General features: G+C 42.6%; 1 protein-coding gene across 2 annotated transcripts in view; it reads right to left on the bottom strand.

Moving 5' to 3' along the window:
* GATA4 (GATA binding protein 4) overlaps positions 1-21,960 on the bottom strand; it is a 151,192-nt gene that overhangs the window by 2,431 nt on the left and 126,801 nt on the right. For both annotated transcript variants that reach the window (XM_075860882.1, XM_075860881.1), the window contains exons 3-4: positions 4,174-4,340; positions 1,331-1,544 (exon numbers count right to left, since the gene is read on the bottom strand). In XM_075860882.1, coding sequence (XP_075716997.1) covers positions 1,331-1,544; positions 4,174-4,340 — 381 coding nt within the window. The remainder of the gene's footprint in view (positions 1-1,330; positions 1,545-4,173; positions 4,341-21,960) is intronic.

Here is a 21,960-nt window from a genome sequence, read left to right as displayed (position 1 = left end):
ATGGCAGATTTTCGGACCTGGGACACCAACAGTCCAGACCCCGTAGACCCGCCAACATAGATGGAGGAGAAGGTCAGAGCCAGTAGTGGGGCAACTGTTGGGGACCATCACACAAGGTTCTGATGCTGGTCAATGTCAGCATTTTTTCTCTGGTGGCGCTTGAACATGAAGGGGACCATGAAGCGGTAGGTATATTTATTACATTTTTTTGTCTGCTCTGGGATGTGAATTGATTTTAGGGGTCTGGTCTTGGGTCTCAAATCTTTTTAGAGGTCTGAATAAATAAAGGAGTCTGATCTAAGTTTAGAATGAGTTTAGGTGTCTGGTATCTGAATACATTTTTGGGTCTGGTCTGCTTTTTCCCACTAAAAATAATAATAAAACTTGATGTAAATAGTTCTACAAAGTTTGTACGGATGATAACAAGACACGTCTACACCATTCAGCTCAGACTTTTCCCTGACCGCACACCCAGAAACTTGGACATTGTCTAAAAGTAGTTGAGAACCCCTGCCCTATGTGATATTTGCCACAGGTTTATATGTGAGAACTTTTTCAGTTTTGATCAGGTGCTTATACTTTTTTTTTAATCTATGTAATGTGTCAACCATCATTTTTGTCACGAGAGACTACAATTTTTTTGACGTACAGTTTTGGGTGGGTCTATCTAGGGTTGTACTATTTTTTGGGCTCTTTGTATACATGTCATTGCAGGAAAGGTTCAGATAATTGTTTTTCAGCTCCACGGAAGTTTGTACAAAAGTAGAGAAATTTGCTGACACTGGTGTCCTTCAATGGGTCAAGTAACAGGAAATCATCTGATATCTCACTAACAATAAAAAAAAGTGACAGTGATAAGACCTTAACCATCGTGGACTGTATGTCCTCAGTATATTTCTGCCCTCATGGCACATTCCAGTACCTCTCCTGATATGTCTGTTTTAGTAAATACTTGTATTCCCCATAAAATATGCTGGGGCATTTTTTTCTTAGAACTCTACGTAGTGCCATTCCTCGGTTATTCCTCCTAGAAATTTATGAAAAAATTGACAACTGTCAAAGGGGCGTCTCCCTACACGTCTCACTCTGTCAGCACTGATTGGACCATGTCAGTCTATGTAGGGACACACCCCCAACTGGTGACACCCATTAGTCAATTTATTCATACATTTCTAGGAGGAATAACAGAGGAACGACACAATGCAGACTTCTAAGTAATGATGCTCCAGAATTGTTATTTCATGGGGAATACAATTATTTAATAATACAGACATGTCAGGAGAGATGGCAGGTCCTCTATAAGGGTGTGTCATTTTGGAATCGTTTGTACCTCCAGGAGTTTTAGACTTGCTGAGATTTTTGGGTTTACGTTTCCTTGTCTGGATGCCTTCCTTCTTCATTGCCAGGGGTCTTGGAACGCCGTGCAACTTCATATATAGCCCACAGGCGTTACATACAGGCTCGCCCTCTGCATTTCGACGCCACAGGGTTGTAGTGGTGGTATGGCAGTTTGCACAGGAGAGGCCAACACGGCGGGAAGCAGACTACAAATGATAAAAGCGAACATTAACAGTGTCCTTTACACACACCTCATAGAGTACAATCTGCAGAAGTGACTGGCTTGCCACTAGGTGGCAGTACATGTCAGTGATGGAGCTGTGGATGCAACCAAGAAGGTTCAATGGCTGTGTAGGTAAAAAATATTCCTTTAATTTCAGATCTTTATTAGAAATGGATTTAATATGATATATATTAAAATTAATAGTATATAATAAAATACTGTAAATAAATAAAAAAAGTTAAGTGCCTGTTAAAGGGAAGGTGTCACTATTTTTTTTTATATATAATATTGCTTTTAGTATGATTTATTTTAATAAATTTTATTTATTTGTGTTCTTGTGTTGTACTTTTTACTTTTTTCTTACTTTTACTTCGATTAACGACACATACAGAGATGGAATACGGCACATACATCCCCATAGAGAATGCGAACGGGAGCCGTTCCATTCACTATAGCGTACGCCGTCTGTGTGGGAACGGCGCATGCGGCGCTCCCACACAGACCAAAAGGAAGGTCTTTGGTAGAGCGAAATCCGGCGCCATTTTCATGTGGACCGGAAGCCGCGGCCGGACAGTAAGATGACGACTTCCGGCCGCGGCTTCCGGCCATATGTTCAAGGCAGCGAAGACGCAAGGTATAGGAGCGGAGGCGGCAGCGGCGGCAGGAACAGGTTATTTATGTTCGTGTATGTGATGTGTGTATTATGTTAGTGTGATACTGTCTGCTGAGCCCTGTATCTAATCCTCCTACACTGTGCATTCGCTCAGAAAATGGCGGCACACAGTGTAGGAGGTTTGAAGATTTAACCCCCTCCTTCTCCTGGCACTAGCCAGAAGAAGGGAGGGGGGATTGTGTGAGGACACTAGAGCGATTGTGTCTACCCCAAATTTGCAGCATAAAGCAATGAGGTTGCTTTACCACATTGCCCATGCTGCAATTTCGGGAATTGCTCCCTCTAGTGGCCAGCACATGGAAATGTTATAAATTAGAATCTAATTTATAATATTTCCTGACTTGTGAAAAAAATAGAAAAAATTAAAACAACGTGTAATCACATAAATACTAACTGTTTAACTGAAAAAAAAATTAAATTCTAGCGACACATTCCCTTTAACATGCAACTTTTAAATGATTGATCAATCCATGTTTTTTAAAATTTTATTTAAAGGGCATTTCTACTTATGCCGGGACCACCACTGATCCCAGAAGTCTGTCTTTGGAGGAGAAGTGGCTGAGTTTGCAGAGTCACACACCATTGAGGTGAATGTAAGATACTGAGTCTGGGTTGGACTGGTCTACCAGAAGACACGAGAAGGACTTAGCTATAGAGGGTGCAGAGTCACACCTGGGCCGTGGGGGCCTAAAGGACCCCTTTTCACAAAAGAAGACATTTGTTTTATAAATGTCACATGGTAGGTGGGGGCCATGTTACATATTTGGGGCCCAGGAGATTCAAGTTTTGCCTCTGAAACCAGAGGATCGCCTCTGTGGGCACAGATTCTGACAGTAATGGACCACAAAGGTCTAGCCAAAGACAGGCAGGGCTTAATCGGAGTCTGTAAAAACCACAATATCCTTCAGTGCATTAGTATGGTGTGTGTGATCCAAGCAATCCAATGATCGCTGGTTCAAGTAACCTAGATAGTGGTAAGTTAAATAAAGTTTTTTTATATTTAAAAAAACTGCATTTTTCCTGAAAAGCTATGCAAAAGCAATTATTTTTTTTTGCATATCCGGTATCACCGCTTTCGTAAATGTCTGAACTATCACAATATGACATTCTTTAACCTATAGGGTGAATGAAGTTAAAAAAAATATATATATAGACGCCAAAATCGCTGTTTTTTGTCACCTTATCTCCCACAAAAATGAAACAAAAAGTGATCAAAAAGTCACATGTACCCCAATAAAAACTACAACTCACCCCCACACAAAAAAAGCCCTCAAACCGCTCAATCGAAGGAAAAATAAAAAAGGGCTCTGAGAATATGGCGACACAAAACAAGTTTCCTTGTAAAAGAAGTAAAACATAAAGTATATAAATTTGGTATTTCACCGTAATCGTATTAACCAGCAAAATAAAATCAACAAGTCGCTTTTATCGCAGGGTGAATGGAGGATCCGCTGTTTTTTTTTAAAAATTCCATCCCCAAAATTTTTTTTTCCAGTTTCCCAGTACACTATGTAGTACAATAAATGGTACTGTGAAAAACTACAACTCCTCCCGCAAAAAAACAAGCCCTTCATACCGCTATATAGACGGAAATATAAAAAAGCTACGGCTATTGAAAAGTGGGCAGGAATAAAAGCGAAAATGAAAAACCGAAAAATGGCTGCGGAGAGAAGGGGTTAAATAAAACTAAAAACACTGTAAAGGAGACCTCGCTTATACATACAGTCTCCATTGCTGTGGAATAATAACTTTATAACACATCTATAGATGTGGGTATATAGACAGGACACGTAGAGTGGAGGTTGGGCAAACTGGGCATTACCCAAAGGCCTCACGTCTTGGGAGGCAGCACCAAACAACAAAAACAAGCAAGTAAATATGTTTTTGACAAATACCGTTAATACTAAAATATAAAAAATACTAACAGAAAAATCCTTACCAGCCTTCGTTGGGGCTTGATCAGCGGACGATTGATACCATTCATCTTGTGATACAACCCACATGCGTTGCACAGGTAGTGGCCTGTACCATCCCTCCTCCAAAGAGGGGTGGACATTGCTCCGCAGTTGACACATTCTCGGCCTTCTGAGAAATCGTCAAAAAATTCTGTAAGAGGAAAATTGGAAATTGAAATCCCCTGTTCCAAAAAAGTGAAGACTTACAACCACATACAGTGAATTCTATCCCGCACGACGACTTTCCTGTTTTTTTCATCATCCATGACGAACGAACACCACAGATACATAGGTTACCGCTGGGCGTGCTGGTATATGAACGAGTTATATGAATGTTTAAAGTGACGGCTCCTCGGAAACATTGTAAATCACTTGATCATGATCTTTTATTAACCCTCCAGAGCTCGCGAAGTATAAATATTTAGAATACGTCTCTATTAAAACCTGCCGCAAACTAAACACTTTCTGCAATAACCTTAATAACAACGCCAAATAAGGTTTAACGATCCAGTCAATACGACCAGTGACCAATACGTAACACAGTCATTTTTTTTTTTATCGAATGCATTTGTTTCATTTTAATACTTTTTACTTTCCTGATACCACAGCAAAAATGATTTTTTTAAGACCTGGTAATCGTTAATTAAGGGGTGCAGTTAGGGGACGGGGGATGTATTTACTATTATCTATAAAACCCCCTCCTCTAATCCATTTGCAGCATTAAATAATAATTCATTTTCTGCCGCCACTAGAGGGAGCTCATTGGGAGAATTCTTATTGCAGTCAGCTCCCCCTAGTGGAGGCTGCAGTCAAACTGAATTTTGTCGGGCAACTCTATGACTGCGTGACGGGAAACTGTCCCCTATAAAGAATTTTGGACCTATTTAAGTTAAATAGAATTAAATGAAACATTTTCTGCCATAAATTACCTCGATTAACCCCCGGCACCATCCCAAATTACTGGGGATATTGTTATCGAGGGTAACCAATCATCCATAAATTGATGGTCTGTACATATAATGGTGAGACATGTCTCCACCGTGGCTTCCAACAGGCTTGAAAACCCCCTTTAAATAAAACTGGAAAATTTTCAAAAAATTCTTTCTTTCGAAAACATTAAATAGGCAAAAATACCACCTCAGTGTACCCTAAAAAATACTAGGTGATATTTCAAATACATGTCACGAGTTGTCCGACACAGAGTTAACAGTGTATTTGACGTTGTCGTAGTATATGGTGGCGCAATGTAAATATAACCGGACAATACAACCCTACCTACAAAAAAGTCACCACCAAGAAAACAAACATCAAGCTCCACTTCTATAGTCCGCGGCCTGACTCTGACTGGTAGCGGTTTCTTTGCTTGTACTAATATTTTCTTTGTTAATAAGGCTGAGGATTGTGTGAGGATCTTTATGGCTTTCAGCTACTTAACTGGGCTTTAAATCCTGCCCTTATGGGATTTTTTGACACGTTCCTCGTCTTCTTTCCCTCACCTCCTCCTCCTCCTCCTGCTATTATTATACAAGCAGTAGACAGGGAAGGAAACTCTTCAATATACTACAAATTGCCTGGACATCTCCCATGGGTTTTAGAACAATAGGGCCCGGGGGTCAGTCTACGGCTGCACCAGACCATAAGTGCAACAATTTCCCTTTTTAATAGGATCTGAATGTTCTGACGGACAGATCAGCTTTATAAGAGGAAAGAAGGGACATCATTAATCACAGATTTCATTGTATTCACAAACAGGTCACTTTCATTCCACCAATATTATATGGTTGACCAAATTGAAGGCTTCGTAATATGGGATTACAGATTGATAAAATTTATATTGATTTGACTACAATAATTTACGGATAATGAATTGTTTTCAAAATAAGATATGTCCTGTAGTAAAACTCAAGGATCCTCAAAAATCAAAGAGTCTGTTCAAAAGAGTCCGCAAAAATATTGTGTCCCTGAATCATCTGGAACGTTGAAGGCTCAGAGGAAGAAGATAGTTTCGGGACAGGAAACAGATATTGGGTCAAGCGTGGGGTTGTGGGAACGAGTACACTCCAGTAGATGGGTGAAGTGTGACCTGTGATGGTCTTTGAGGAAGGTTATCAAACCTTATGTATTCTGTCTTGTTGGGTTGAGTACCTGGGTGGTCATAGATGTTTTCCATTGTTGGACTGACTAGTAGGTTAGTGGAGGTGACGTACTTTATGTTAATTGCAGCAAGATATTTATTTGAGTAATACTGAACATTTCCAATCATTGAACTAGTTAAAGGGGTTGTCCAGTTTAGAAAACGCATTCTCATACACGCTGTTAGGGAATTTTGGGTTAATAAAGGGGTGTCCTCATCAGAACCTCATCTCTTGTCCAGAGTGGAGAGCGGTTAAATAGAGCGTCTCTCTCTCTGGAGGACCTGTCCTGTCCTGTATCACAGACAACACATTGATATGAATGGACACTGTGTAATACTTCGTTTCCCCTGCAGTAGCGCTGCAGGGAAACTGAACAATTACTGCCAGGTTTCCCTACAGATTACAGCTGAACGCCCAGCAGAGAGAAACTTTGAGATCAACTTATTGTCAAGGGACCCTTCTAATAAGTAGGGATTGTCCAAAGTGGAGAACATCTTTAAAGAGGATCTGTCAGCTCTTCGGACAAGTTTATTTTAACCCCTTAAGTACACGGCCAATTTGAGTTTTTTCATTTTCGTTTTTTCCTTCCTTCCTTCCTTTCAAAAGCCATAACTTTTTTATTTCTTCATCAAAATAGCCATACGGGGGCTTGTTTTTTTGCGGGACAAGTTGTAGTTTGTCATGGCACCATTTATTGTACTGCATAATGTACTGGGAAGCTGTAAATAAATTATATGTGGAGTGATATGGGCAAAAACAGCAATTACGCAATATTTTGGGGGTTTTGTTCTTACGGCGCCCATCAGGTGTTAGAAACGACATATTCACCTTATTCTACAGGTTGATACGATTACCACTTTTAAAAAAATGTAATTTGCTAAAAAAAAATGTTTTGAGTCACCATGTTCTGAGAGCTGTAACTTTTTTATTTTTCAATTAATTTAGAGGTGTGAGGGTTTTAATTTCTGCGGGGCGAGCTGTAGTTTTCACCGATACAATTTTGGGGTACATTTGACTTTTTGATCAGTTTTTATTCCATTTTTTTGGAGAGCTAAGGTGATAAAAAAAACAGCAATTTGCATGTTTTATATTTATATTTTTTTACGGCGTTCACCGAGCGGATTAAACAACGCTACATTGTCATAGTTTGGACTTTCACGGACGCGTTACGTAACTTTTAATACTTTTTTTTTTTTGTAACAAAAATACTTTATTTAACTGTTTCACTTTTTTTAGTCCCCCTAGGGGACTTGAAGCAGCGATCGTTTGATTGCTTGCATGATATACTGTACTACTAATGTATTGCAGTATATCGTGATTCTGACAGTCTCTTTTAAAACCCTGTCAGGGCTTCAACGAAGTACAAAGATGGCAGACCTGGGGGCCTTCATCAGGCCCCCAGGCTGCCATGACAACCATTTTCATCAGACAATCGCGTGGCAGGGGGGGGGGGGTGGGCTCCACGGCGTGTTTAAAGCGGCTCTGTCACCAGATTATAAGTGCCCTATTGCTTACATAATCTGATCGGCGCTGTAATGTAGATAACAGCAGTGGTTTTTATTTTGAAAAACGATCAATTTTGAGCAAGTTATGAGCAATTTTAGATTTATGCTAATTAGTTAAATGCCACAAACAATACATTTAAACCGTTAGGATAGTTGTCATGGCAGCTTGGGGGCCTAATATCGGCAGCCTGGGGGCCTAATATCGGTTCCCAGGTCTGCCTCTGCTAAGCCATGCCTCCGGCAGGTTCAAGTTTCCTAGGGGAACTAATAAAATGTGTAAGAAAAAAGTTAGATACATTCTTAGGAGTGTAAGAAATGTTTACAAATAGGGCCTCAAATCTGCGGACTGCGGTCCCATTCATTTCTATGTGCCCATGCACACGACCGTGGTTTCCATGGTTCGTGCATTGCCCGGGAGCCTGGACCGCAAATAGATAGGACATGTCCTTCATGGGCCGCATTTTGCGGTCCAGGCTTATTGAAATGAGTGTACACAGCCATGTGCACGGCTAGTGATTTGCAGGCGGCCCGCGGGTGACACTCCACGATGGTCCGAGCCACAAATCACGGGATGTGCACATCAGTACGGTCGTGTGCATGAGGCCTAAAAGTTTTTTAAAAAGAAAAAATTTTCCATTTTTCCCCAAGCACAATGTAAAAAACAAACAAAAAATCGCTGCGTCCGTAAAGGTCCGAACTATTACAACGGTGAACAGTAAAAGTAGTAAAATATGAAATAATTTTTCCTATTTTCTGTTGTCTAAAACCTGAGTGCGTCTTATAGTCCGAAAAATACGCTAAGTATTTACTAAAACAGACTTATGAGGCGCGGTGAGGAGTCCTCTTTAAAGTAGAGCTGTGTATGGTTAACTATTTGCCTCCTTTGGATGATATTACGTTTCCAACCGGGACGCCTATTAGCAGGAGAAGAGAGGGTGCTACAAAGAGGGTTCCTTCTCTTAAAGACTGTTCCTATCCATACATTATACAAATAGCCGGTTCCCTCTACCATAGCAGGCGATCACAAACGGTTCCGGCAGCAAGATGAAGAACGGTTGTCAAAATAGACTATCCTTTTAAGAGTTGGTGGTTGCTGGCCATACAAATATTTCTTGCTTATGCCGGCAGTAGTGTAAGGCCTCATGCACACGACCGTAGCCATGTGCACGGCCGTGATTTTCGGGTCAGCCGCGGAGTGTCACGCAAATCGTGGGCCGTGCACATGGCCGCGTCCATTATTTTCTATGAGCCTGGACCGCAGAACATGGCCGTAATAAGACATGTCCATTCTTTCTGCGGTCCAGGCTCGTGGGCCATGAAGGGACCGTGGAAGCCACGGTCGTGTGCATGGGCCCATAGAAATGAATAGGGCCGCAATTCTCCCATGGATTTTCGGGGGAATTGCGGCCGCAAAAGCGCGTTCATGTGCATGGGGCCTAACTTGAAGCTCCGGTGCCCCACTGCAAAATCTGTAACAGTTCTTATGCAGTAGAGTAGCGTCTGGGCACTTTCAGGCACCAAGGCCGGGTGCGACAGCTACCCCGGCACCCCCTATATCTACTCCCCTGTAGGCAGCCCTTGTATGTCGCAGACAATCCTACCAGGAATTAAATAAATCTGGCCTTTTACCAGTACGCCCATTTATAATGTGGAATAATAGCAGTGAACGCTCTACCTTCGCTCTTCAGCGTTCCCCCCCCCCGTGCCCTTAGTGAAAGTATATTCCATTAAGCCTCTGACAAGCGCTATGTTTATAATAGCCAAGAAAAGTTATATCAACATATCACAACTACTAAGTGATCACATGGACGCAGTCTTGGACGTCCTTACAAACACAGAAGGGATGGACCATTACTTACACACCGAACATCTACTGCGTTTCCGAAAGCCATTTGTAAGATGTTTAAAATTCTACTGTGTCAGGAGCATTCATCTGGGAGATCTATTCCACTTTTATCTTAACGGGAATATATTCTGTTTATACTTGGTGAGTGCCCCATCTGCGTCCTGCGCCAATACACCAACCAAAATTCTTTCTGCCTCTTTAAAGAAACTGTTTTCTAAGCCATAATATTCTGTGAAACGCGTGTCAACGGAAAAAGTTGGATTTTGGATTTGTACGTGGTTGTAGATCAATAATAAGAGTAATGGACTGAAGGCACCTTTGGATGACAGGCAATGTTTCCCAAACATGGCTGCACAAGCGAAGGACTCGTGCATAGCTGGAGGTCGTAGGATATAGCCGTGCCCGGATAGCAGAAAGCACAGACTTGCACTCTCTGGGAGTTTGTCAATCTGGGGGCAAGGTTAGTGTCACAGCCGTCAGGTAAAGTGGGGCTCAAGTTTTTGTATTGGATTGTGGCTTACCGAGCATGTATAAATACATCCATACAACCTCCCACCTCGGTCTTCGCGGAAGCAACAAATGAATAGCGCATCAGAATTTGGAGTGTTTGGCATATTGGCATCGGTAAACGTATCCGGCTCAGGTTAGTGAACGACATGTTAAGATACTGGGGCAGATTTAGTATGATCTCTTGGCTACCTTACTTAAAAATCAATATTTTGTGGCAAAATTAAGGTGGAATTTGGTAAATGTAAGCCACACCCCCTATTCATAGGCCACACCCTTTTTATAGACTCTTTTCACAACTGTCTAGTTTGGTGGAAAGGGGTAGATTTATTATTATCGTCTTAAACTTAAGGCCCTTTCACACGGGCCAATGATCGGGCAAACGCTCGTTCATCGGGTGATCGTATCCTTTATGCAGCACAAAATATTTTCATTGTTGGCAGCACACCTTGTGTAAACAGGGAGACATGCTGCCGACCTGATGGAAATGCATGGGGACGAGTGATCTTAGTAACCATTGCTCGTCCCCATACATTACTGATCATAGCTCCCCGTCTCGTTGATCGGCGTTTGTTTTTACGGCCAAAATTCGCTGGTGCAGAAGAACCCTTAGACAGCTTAAAATAAGACCAGGCAGGCAGAAGATGCGCCAAGTTTATCCAAGTGGCGCACGCTGTATGATAAATTTGGTGCCAGTTCTTAAAAGTTTTAGACACTTTTCTCCTTCTTACACCACCTTTTGGTTGGCTTACTTTAGACCAATATTTTGCACCAAAATTTGGGCAAAATTTGGTGCATTTTAGGCTACGTCCCTTTTATTAAAGTGTAGCTAAATGTTTGACAAGCTCATAGTGACATGTCAGAAGTTTTTATTGGTGGGGGTCTGGGCACTGAGACCCCCACCAATCGCTAGAACAAAGCAGCTGAAGTGCTCGTGTGAGCGCTCAGCCGCTTAGTGTCTGTTCGGCTTTTTCCGGAAATCCGATGTATCGGAGTACGGGTTCATAGACTTTCTATTGAGTCCGTTTTCCGATACATTTATTTCCGGAAAAAGCCGAACAGACACGAAGCGTCCGAGCGCTCACACGAGCACTTCAGCTGCTTTGTTATAGCGATTGGTGGGGGTCTCAGTGCTCGGACCCCCACCAATCCAAACTTCTGACATGTCACTATGACATGTCAGAAGTTTGTCAAACGTTTAGCTAGACTTTAAGCCAAGTCTCTCTGTCTAGAAAATTTTCAAAAATGTCTAAATTTCTAAAATATAATAAATCTGGCGCAGGTCATGTATGACAGTTTTTTGGCACAGTCTGAATAGCTGAGTGTATTTTGGTATACGTGGCTCACTGCAGCCAATAACAAGGCTAAGGGTCATTTTTGTACTTGTGTTTATTATTTCTTTTTTTGTAGATTTGATTAATATTGATGTCCTGTAGTGGCCTTCACGTCTCACTTGTGTTTTTATTGTGTCTTGTGCTTGATGTATTATTTATACCATACAATAAAGTAATTATTCACATACTTAGTAATTTTTACAAGGGCTTTATAGGTTATATATGAACTTTTTGTAATGTTTGAGCCAGTTTTTGTTAATATCATCCATTGTTTGCAGTGATGACGACGAATTATCAGAGGTGTCAATCTAAAGGCTCTTTTACACTGGGCAATTATCGGGCAGACAAGCATTCATAGAACGCTCGTTGCCGATAATTGTCCAGCAGATTAACGAGCAATCGCTTGATCATCTCCTGATCGTATCGTTTTAAAAAACTGAAATATTATAGTTGTCTGCAACACATCTCCCGCTGCTGACACGACAATAATTTTTGGGGACGAGCGATCGGAGTAACGAACGCTCATCCCCATACATAGCTCCTTGTGACAGGATCAAACGAGTCCCGATCAAGCAGCAAATGAGTGCTGATCAACGAGCTGTCTCGTTGACCGGCCAAAATTAAGTTGTATACAGTGCACTACAGCCTTTATATCATGTACTGAAAGTTTATGAGCGCATTGTGCTGCTATGCAGAACAGATAAGAATTGATAGCAAAAAATGTACTAAACCGAAAGCAGCTCGGGATGTCACATTAAGACCAATTATAAGAAACATAAATCATCACACCCATATGGGATATGAGCAATCCTTAAAGTGGTGGTCCCAAGATCGACATTTATCACCTATGCACAGGATCACCAATCACAAGAACGGAGGTTCCGAGACCACCGTTCCTCCTAACTGCACCCCCGTATTGAGGAGGAACTTAAATGGAGCACCAGTCGAGCATGCGCTCTGCCATTCCTTTCAATGTCTATGGAGCTGTGGAGTAACCGCGCGCTGTACTTGGCCGTCTTTTTCAGTCCTATAGACTTTGCTCGACTGCCGCTCCATTCAAAGTTCTCACTGCAGCAGATGCAGTAAGGAGGAACGGGGGCTCGGTTTTGGTGATCCTGGGGGCCCAGTGATCATACAATTATCACCTGTCCTGAAACAGATATCTGAAGGACAACGCCATTACAAGGAATGATTCTTAAGATCAAAGGCATTTCTTTACTTTGGAAAAACATATATATTATTTTCATTTCCGAGTTCTTTATCACAAATCTCTTACTTAAAGCTAATTAGTTTTCTTGGTAGGTATCCTATAAATAGAGTCCTGTGTGTCCTTGGTGTCTCCTTGTCATAATCTCATACTAATTGAGAGCTGTATAGTTTATCTGATAAACTCTTGGAGCTGATTTGTCACCAGAGACGTTAAAAGAACAGTGTCACGAAAAAAATAATTTTGATATCAATTTGCATTTAGTGTTTTATTATAAAATCTTTTATTTATGTGTGTGTTTGTGTTTTACTTTTTTCTTTTTTCTAACTTTTACTTCACTATGGGGGCTGCCATGTTGTTTTTCATCTCTGTATGTGTTGATTAACGACACATACAGACATGGAATATGGCAGCTACAGTCCATAGGAGTCAATGAACGGGACCCGTCCCATTGACTTTGCACTATGGCTCTGTCCTGCGCAGACGCAGGTCAGAGTCACACAGAGCAGAGCAGCTGTTTGCAGAGAGAGAGCAGGTGCCATCTTGAAGACCAGCTGCACTGCAGGTAAGATGTGCGTCTCTGCATGTCCCACTCTCTCTCTCACAGACCCCCGCTCTCGTGATCCCCGACGGCCCACCCCTAACGGCCCCCCCGAACGGCCCCCCTAACGGCCCCCCCCTAACGCCGCCCCCCCCGAATGCCCCCCCCCGAACGGCCCCCCTTGTGTGAAGGATACATGAAGAAACTGTTCTGGGAAAGCACTGAACGATAAATCTCTAGTTGTGCTGAGACTGTTTGGGGATGTGACTAATGAACCTCTCAGTCTCAGCACAACTAGAGAGATTTATCATTCAGGGGTCTGGGAAAGCTGGGTGACCACCATTACCCCTCCTACTGGAGTGTGAGAGGTTCATTAGTCACATCCCCAAACACACTCCACTAGGAGGGGTAATGGTGGTCACCCAGCTTTCCCAGACCCCTGAACAATAAATCTCTCTAATTGTGCTGAGACTGAGAGGTTCATTAGTCACATCCCCAAACAGTCTCAGCACAACTAGAGAGATTTACCGTTCAGGGGTCTGGGAAAGCTGGGTGACCATCATTACCCCTCCTACTGGAGTATGAGAGGTTCATTAGTCACATCCCCAAACACACTCCAGTAGGAGTAATGGTGGTCACCCAGCTTTCCCAGACCCCTGAACAATAAATCTCTCTAGTGCTGAGACTGAGAGGTTCATTAGTCACATTCCCAAACAGTCTCAGCACAACTAGAGAGATTTACCGTTCAGGGGTCTGGGAAAGCTGGGTGACCACCATTACCCCTCCCACTGGAGTGTGAGAGGTTCATTAGTCACATCCCTAAACACTCCAGTATGAGGGGTAATGGTGGTCACCCAGCTTTCCCAGACGCAGATATAACCAGGAAAGGGCTGGATGGACGGGCTGAGGGTGCACAGGGTTTTTGGTGATCCCCCTCTGTCATGTGATCGGACCTAGGTTACCGGTTCATCAGACGGGGTTCATGTGACTATAACTCTGTCCATAACAAGAGACAGTGCACTCAGGACAAGCCCTGCCCTCATGCCGTAGTTGTGGTTCTGTCTGCGGTGATGGCGGTGGGTGGCTCTGACACCCGCCTCCCCCGTTGGGTCATCTCAGGACAGAAGGGGTGTCTGGACTGGAGACACAGCATCGCACCTGTCCTCAGGTCGTGTCTGGTATTGCAGTTCACCTCCATTGAAGTGAATAGGACAGAGTTGTAATACCACACACGACCTGAGGACAGGTGCGGCGCCATGTTACACCTCGATTTACGCCTTAAAAGACGGCTCCAATACGTCGGCAAACATCTGCCCATTCATTTGAATGGGTTTGCCGACGTACTGTGCCGACGACCTGTAATTTTACGCGTCGCTGTCAAAAGACGGCGCGTAAAATAACAGCCTCGGCAAAGAAGTGCAGGACACTTCTTGGGACGTAATTTGAGCCGTTTTTCATTGAATTCAATGAAGAACAGCTCCAAATTACGGGCGTAATTGACGCCTCGCAAAACGCGAGTACGAGCAATTACGTCTGAAATGACGGAGCTGTTTTCTCACACACAATGTTTTCAGCTGAAAAATCGGAAGCAGAACGCCTACAAGCATCTGCCCATTGGTTTCAATGGGAAATACGGCGTTCTGTTCTGACAGGGCGTTTTTTACGTGGTAGTTTTCCAAAAACAGCACGTAAAAAGACGCCCGACCAAAATGAAGTGCACATCACTTATTGGGACGTTTTTGGAGCCGTTTTTCATTGACTTTATAGAAAAAAGCTCCAAAAACGGCCGTTAAAAAACGCGAGTTTGATTAAAAAATGGCTGAAAATCAGGAGCGGTTTTCCCTTTGTTTAGTAAGCGTGTGAACATACACTTAGCCTTTTGGTGTGTCCTAGAACACACCCAAAATGGCTGACGGACACTGCTTAGCAATTTGAAGACACCTTTACCTGGCTTGTGAGAGGGCGGGGGGTGAGGTTCCCTCCCACATTTACAGCAGCTGTGAGTCAGGTTGCTTTGCCTTATTCACCTTGCTGTAATTCTGGGAAGTGCTCCCCCTGGTGGCCAACATTGGAAAACATGTCAAATTATTATTTAATTTTGAATACTTTCCACCATACGGAAAAAAAAAAAATACAGCAAAAAACTTAAAAAATATAATAGAAATAAGTAACGACACTTAAAAAAAAAGGTTTAATTTGCGACACATTCCCTTTAAAGGAACAGTGTCACCAAAATTTTTTTTTTTATATAAATTTTATGTTAGGGTTTTATTAAAAACGTTTATATTTATTTGTGTGTTTGTGTTTTACTTTTTTCTATTTTTACACTTTTTCTTCCCTATGGGGCTGCCATTTTTTTTTTCATGTCTGTATGTGTCGATTAATTGGAATAGGTCAGCTCCAGTCCCATAGGGAATGCGAACGGGGCCCGTTCCATCCACTATGGTGTACGCCGTCTGTGTGGGAACGGCGCATGCGCCGCTCCCACACAGTCCAATTTGAAATTCGCGCCGTCCGGCGCCATTTTCCTGTGGACCGGAAGTCGCGGCCGGGCAGTAAGATTACTACTTCCGGTCGCGGCTTCCGGACTTGTGCACATGGAGCAGCGGCAGCAGACGGAGTGGACGGACCGGAGGGAGCGGCGGCGACTGGAGCAGGTAAGTGATTTCTATGTATGTTCGTGTTTTACTGTGTGTTTACTAGTGTATGTAAACCTTCTACACTGTGTGTTAGCTCAAAAAATGGCGACACACAGTGTAGGAGGTTAGACCGTTCAATCCCCTTGTTTCTCCCGGCACTAGCCAGGATAAAGGAGGGGGGGATTCTCAGAGCTCACTAGAGCGAGGGATTTTTTCCCAATTTTGCAGCATACAGCAATGTGGTTGCTTTACCACATGCAATGCTGCAATTTTGGGAATTGCTCCATCTAGTGACCAGTGCTGGGAAATATTATAAATTGAATCCAATTTATAATATTTCCTGACTCGTGAAAAAAATTAAAAAAATTAGAACAATGTTTAATCACCTATACACTAATTGTTTAACTAAAAAAAAAAAACATGTTTTGCTGGCAACACATTCCCTTTAACTCTCTTTTACACGGGTCGATAATTGGGCGGTGCAGCGATTGCCGATCAATGAGACATTGTTGATCGGCGCTCGTTTGCTCCTGTCACACGGAGCTATGGATGGAGACGAGCAGTTGTTACACCGATCGCTCGCCCCCCATACATTACTATCATGTCGGCAGCGCGTCCCCCTGTTTACACACCAAGATGTGCTGCCGACATTATAATATTATACCTTTTTTAAAACGATATGACCAGCAGATGATCGAGCGTTTCCTCGTTCATCTGCTGATCCTTCCCGTTTACACAGGGCAATTATCGGCAACGAGCTTTATATTAACGATCGTGTGCACGATAATCGGCCAGTGTAAAATCCCCTTCAGACTTCCCAGTGTCCTTGTTATCTGGTACCATTCAACAGCCTCATAATACGGGTGTGCATATTCCGAAGGGCAACAGTGGCCATATTGGCTCAAGTTAAACGGGACATATAGAGCAGGTGTGAGCGTTAAGAGAATATTTAAATGTAAAGCTTGGACTGCATGGACTACTTTCAGTGGATGGTATCTCACGGCATGTTGGCCATGAGCTGGCATTACCATAGAGATTTTGGATGGAGAGAAAAGACCATTTTAAGGTGGCCATATATCTTAGATAGTTGTCGGCTGAATGCTCATTCGGCCGGCAGCTATTCCTCCCGACTCCCAAATACGAATGCTTAGCCAATAGTGTGTGGGTTCTCAATGGGGAGAACTAAATAAGCCGCTGCCAGACTGTAAAGGATCTGCCTGACATAGCTTCTGTGTCGACGCCCGTGGTTAATCAGTCTGCATCTGTTCCTAGGTCTGTTAGAGTGACTCGATCTGCTACCACTCAGGCTGGTAGGCTGAGGAGTGGGAGAACCTATCACAGCCTGGCCAGACGGTTCTAGCTCCCGCCCTCGGTCTATGTATACCTTCATTTGCTTCTTGTCTTTGCCTGTGATTCTCTCTTGTTTCCTGGCTCTGCTGTTCCAGCTATTACTATTGTCCTCAGCTTCATTTTGACCCTGGCTTTACTGACTACGCTCCTGCTCTGCGTTTGGTACCTCGTACACTCCTGGTTTGACTCGGCTCGTTCACTACTCTTGTTGCTCATGGTGTTGCCGTGGGCAACTGCCCCCTTTCCCTTAGCTTCTGTGTACCCTTGTCTGTTTGTCTGTCGTGCACATAGTGAGCATAGGGACCGTCGCCCAATTGTACGCCGTCGCCTAGGACGGGTCGTGCAAGTAGGCAGGGACTGAGTGGCGGGTAGATTAGGGCTCACCTGTCTGTCTCCCTACCACACAGACATCTCTGTTTGCGGCTTATCTCCCTTGAGAACAAAGGATCGGGCATGTTGAAATTCCCGATCATGCACGATCCTTCTTTCCCTCAACATCTGCCAAGAGGTGGGACACCCCCTTACACTGATAGTCGGCCAGTCTCGGCAAAATCGGTGGCTTCGAATGTAGAACATCTAATGTGTCTGGCCACCTTAAGACCATTTTCTGCTGAATGTTGGTGACTTTTTGTGTAGTTGTGAGGTGCAGTACATGCCAAATGACAGACCTGCATCCCATCAATAGAAGTCCAGATCATGGCAGAGATCGATCGATCGTCTTAACTTCATCCATTCATATCGACAATCTTCACAGACCAATCGTGATTGCCAAGTCATTTATAGAAAGGACATCTGAAATCCTGAATGTATGGCCAGCTTTAGTCAATAGGTATCCTATTTGGTGTCTTATATAAGTGCCCCCCCGGCCCCGTCATGAATCCTCAGTCGGCAATCATGTCTACTACAAGCTGCTCATGTTCTGCCTTCTACTTTACTATAGAAACCTAGGACCTTCCTGCAATATGTGGCTAAATTCCAATGGGTAGAAGAAATTCGACCTTCGAATGCCTCCGCTGGTATCTTAAAATTCCGACACGTTCCTAAAATGTTTACTTGCACATATGTCATGATGTTACAGACCCTTTTATGTAAAGCAACATGAATTTATGTTTTCTGGTCTTTTTAAGTGATCGTGACATCATCGTCAATCATGGTCGCTTAGTGCCCCGGCTGTAAGATAATGGTTTGTCTTATCAGAGTGTATACAGACATAAGGTGCCCACACACATTGAAGTGCATTCCACCACCCACTGACCATCCACTGACCAACTCCACCCGTGTCCAACCTGTTATAAACCTGTAATAAAGACACGGTAGTTTGTGGAATGTTTTTTTTCTCCAGATTTTTGAGTTTTAGAGCAAGTAGGTCGATCAGACATGTAACAATAGTCAGATCAGTGACAGACATGAGGAGGTGCCCGGGTTCAGGAGAGGTGGTTGGACATAGACAGTCATTGTATTGAATGGGAGTTATGGAAATCCTATCATTGATACCTCAGCTGTGAATTATTACGTGTCTGATTGACATGACGCAACCGTGTCCCACTGGAAAAACCTTGAAATTATTTAAAAAACTCCTTTTATATGTTTACCAGATATAAAACCCTACAAATAAAGGACAATATTATTATTATTATTATTATTATTATTAATATTAATATTAATAATAATAATAATATTAATAATAATTGTTATAATAATAAGCCGGTAACTTCTTAAAACATAATAAATATTCCGTCATAACACTGGCCAAACCTAATTATTGGTGCCCCCTTTCTTCAAAGAGCCATAGACAAGAGCCACATGCAGTGAGGGGTGTCCTGTGATGTTTCAGTGCGTCTACAGTGGTGATACCCAAAATACTCAAGATACCGAAAAAAAAGCTGCCCATACACATTAGGTCAATAACATTTATTGAACATTAACCGGTTGAGAATTTCCCATATGGGACAATACACACGATGGTCAATGATCAAATCTTTTAAATTGTAGAAAATGAAACACCATAATAATGAATAGATATCACATGGAATTGTGATCAAATGCATCTATCTATCTCATATCTATCTATCTCATATCTATCTATCTATCTATCTATCTATCTATCTATCTATCTATCTATCTATCTATCTATCTATCTATCTATCTATCTATCTATCTCATATCTATCTATCTATCTATCTATCTCATATCTATCTATCTATCTACCTCATATCTATCTATCTATCTATCTATCTATCTATCTATCTATCTATCTATCTATCTATCTATCTATCTATCTATCTATCTATCTATCTATCTATCTATCTATCTATCTATCTATCTATCTATCTATCTATCATCTATTTCATATCTATCTATCTATCTATCTATCATCTATTTCATATCTATCTATCATCTATCTATCATCTATCTCATATCTATCTATCTATCTATCTATCTATCTATCTATCTATCTATCTATCTATCTATCTATCTATCTATCTATCTATCTATCTATCTATCTATCTATCTATCTATCTCTCTCATATGTATCTATCTATCTATCTCATATCTATCTATCTATCTCATATCTATCTATCTATCTATCTATCTATCTATCTATCTATCTATCTATCTATCTATCTATCTATCTATCTATCTATCTATCTATCTATCCATCCATCATCTCATATCTCTCTATCTCATATCCATATATCTATACATTACATGTATTTATTTTAAGCACTTTTTTTTCCAATTATCGAGCCAACTAAAGTTACTTCGAACAGCATAAATTCTCCTTACATGAAGTTGACGTGGGATTTCTGAAGGTATTAGATAATATTAGCTCCAGTCCTTTCAGTATCAATTGGTTGAACTTTTTATCTTAAATGGCATACATTATTAGATAGGCAGAGCTTCAGATAAGGACATCATTTAAAAGGGTACAATGACTCTGTAGACAGGTTCAAACTCCCACCTGTCCTGGACAGATCAATGAAACTTCCCTGGCTTTGCCCTCTGAAGTTTTCTGAAACGTTGCAGAGCGCGGCTGAACTTTGAGACTTGTGCGTTTATTTAGCGATTATAATTAACCCACAACGAGTTTCTATCGATCTGCTCCGGTTGAATGTGACAGGGCTGCAGGCTAATAAATACACAGGAATAAATACTGCTGTGCTCTATTGATCGGACAAAGTGTGCAGATAACCTCTTCCCTGCCTAGAAACATTCAATTCGACATTATTGCGGCTATAGATGTACGGCGCAGGAAATCGCGGCCAATTGATAAAAGAAATGAGTGAATGGGAGACGGGGGAGCACATGCGGACCGACAGTGGTCAGTGCTGGAGCCAGATAATGGTCTGACGGTGCAATGTTGAGATCTGGTTTGACGTAACTCTTAGGGCACGTTCACACGTGGCGGAATTTTTCCGCTGCAAATGTTGGTGCAGATTTGGGGCAATTACGCAACGAATCTGCACCAACATTTGCATATTTGACAGGTAATTCAGACGTTGCAGAAAAGACAGCGGACGCCACAGATTTCAGTTTTTGCATTGCAAAGGCTGAAATCCGCAGTGAAATTCCGCTTATTCTCCGCAACAGACAGTGCATGGAAATCTGGTCGTGTGTGTTGCATTTATCTTTCCACGGATCGGAAAGATTCACCCGCTAAAGTGAATGGGTCCGTAAAATGATGCCGTGACAAATGACCTGAGTGGCACTCACTGCTAATAAAAGCTGGAAGTTCACATTTCTTTGCATCCTATTAAATCTCCATGAGGTTACCATGTAATACACAAATGGGCAAGGTTCATCAGTGCTCCCCGCTCTTAGAAGGGGGTTCCAAGCGGAGTACCCAACTCTAAGGGCATGACCACACATGGCGGAATTCCTCCGCAACTGTCCGCATCAATGCCGCACAGAATCTGCGTTGCAGATTCTGCAGCGGATCTGCACAAAATGTGCAGAAAATTGATGCGGACTGGCCGCTGCGGACTGCAGGAAAAGTGCTTCTCTTCTCCCTATTCAGTGCAGGATAGAGAGAAGGGACAGCACTTTCCCTAGTGAAAGTCAAAGAAATTCATACTTACCGCCCGTTGTCTTGGTGACGCGTCCCTCTTTCGGCATCCGGCCCGACCTCCCTGGATGACGCTCCAGTCCATGTGACCGCTGCAGCCTGTGCTTGGCCTGTGATTGGCTGCAGCCGTCACTTACACTGAAACGTCATCCTGGGAGGCCGGACTGGAGATAGACGCAGGGAGTTCTCGGTAAGTATGAACTTATATTTTTTTTTACAGATACATGTATATTGGGATCGGTAGTCACTGTCCCGGGTGCAGAAACAGTTACTGCCGATCGCGTAACTCTTTCAGCACCCTGGACAGTGACTATTTACAGACGTCTCCTAGCAACGCTCCCGTCATTACGGGAGCCCCATTGACTTCCTCAGTCTGGCTGTAGACCTAGAAATACATAGGTCCAGCCAGAATGAAGAAATGTCATGGTAGTAAAAACAATACGCTCCGCAGCACACATAAGATCTGCGGACTTCATTGCGGAATTTTGACTCTCCATTGAAGTCAATGGAGAAATTCCGCCATGAGTCCGCAACCAGTCCGCCACTGCTCCGCAACAGACAGAGCATGCTGCGGACACCAAATTCCGCTCCGCAGCCTATGCTCCGCAGCGGAATTGTACGCATCGTGTAAACGAACACTG

Source organism: Rhinoderma darwinii, chromosome 4 (genome assembly GCF_050947455.1).
Source record: "Rhinoderma darwinii isolate aRhiDar2 chromosome 4, aRhiDar2.hap1, whole genome shotgun sequence".
NCBI classification, from domain to species: domain Eukaryota; kingdom Metazoa; phylum Chordata; class Amphibia; order Anura; family Rhinodermatidae; genus Rhinoderma; species Rhinoderma darwinii.
This window is presented reverse-complemented; position numbering and strand designations above follow the sequence as displayed.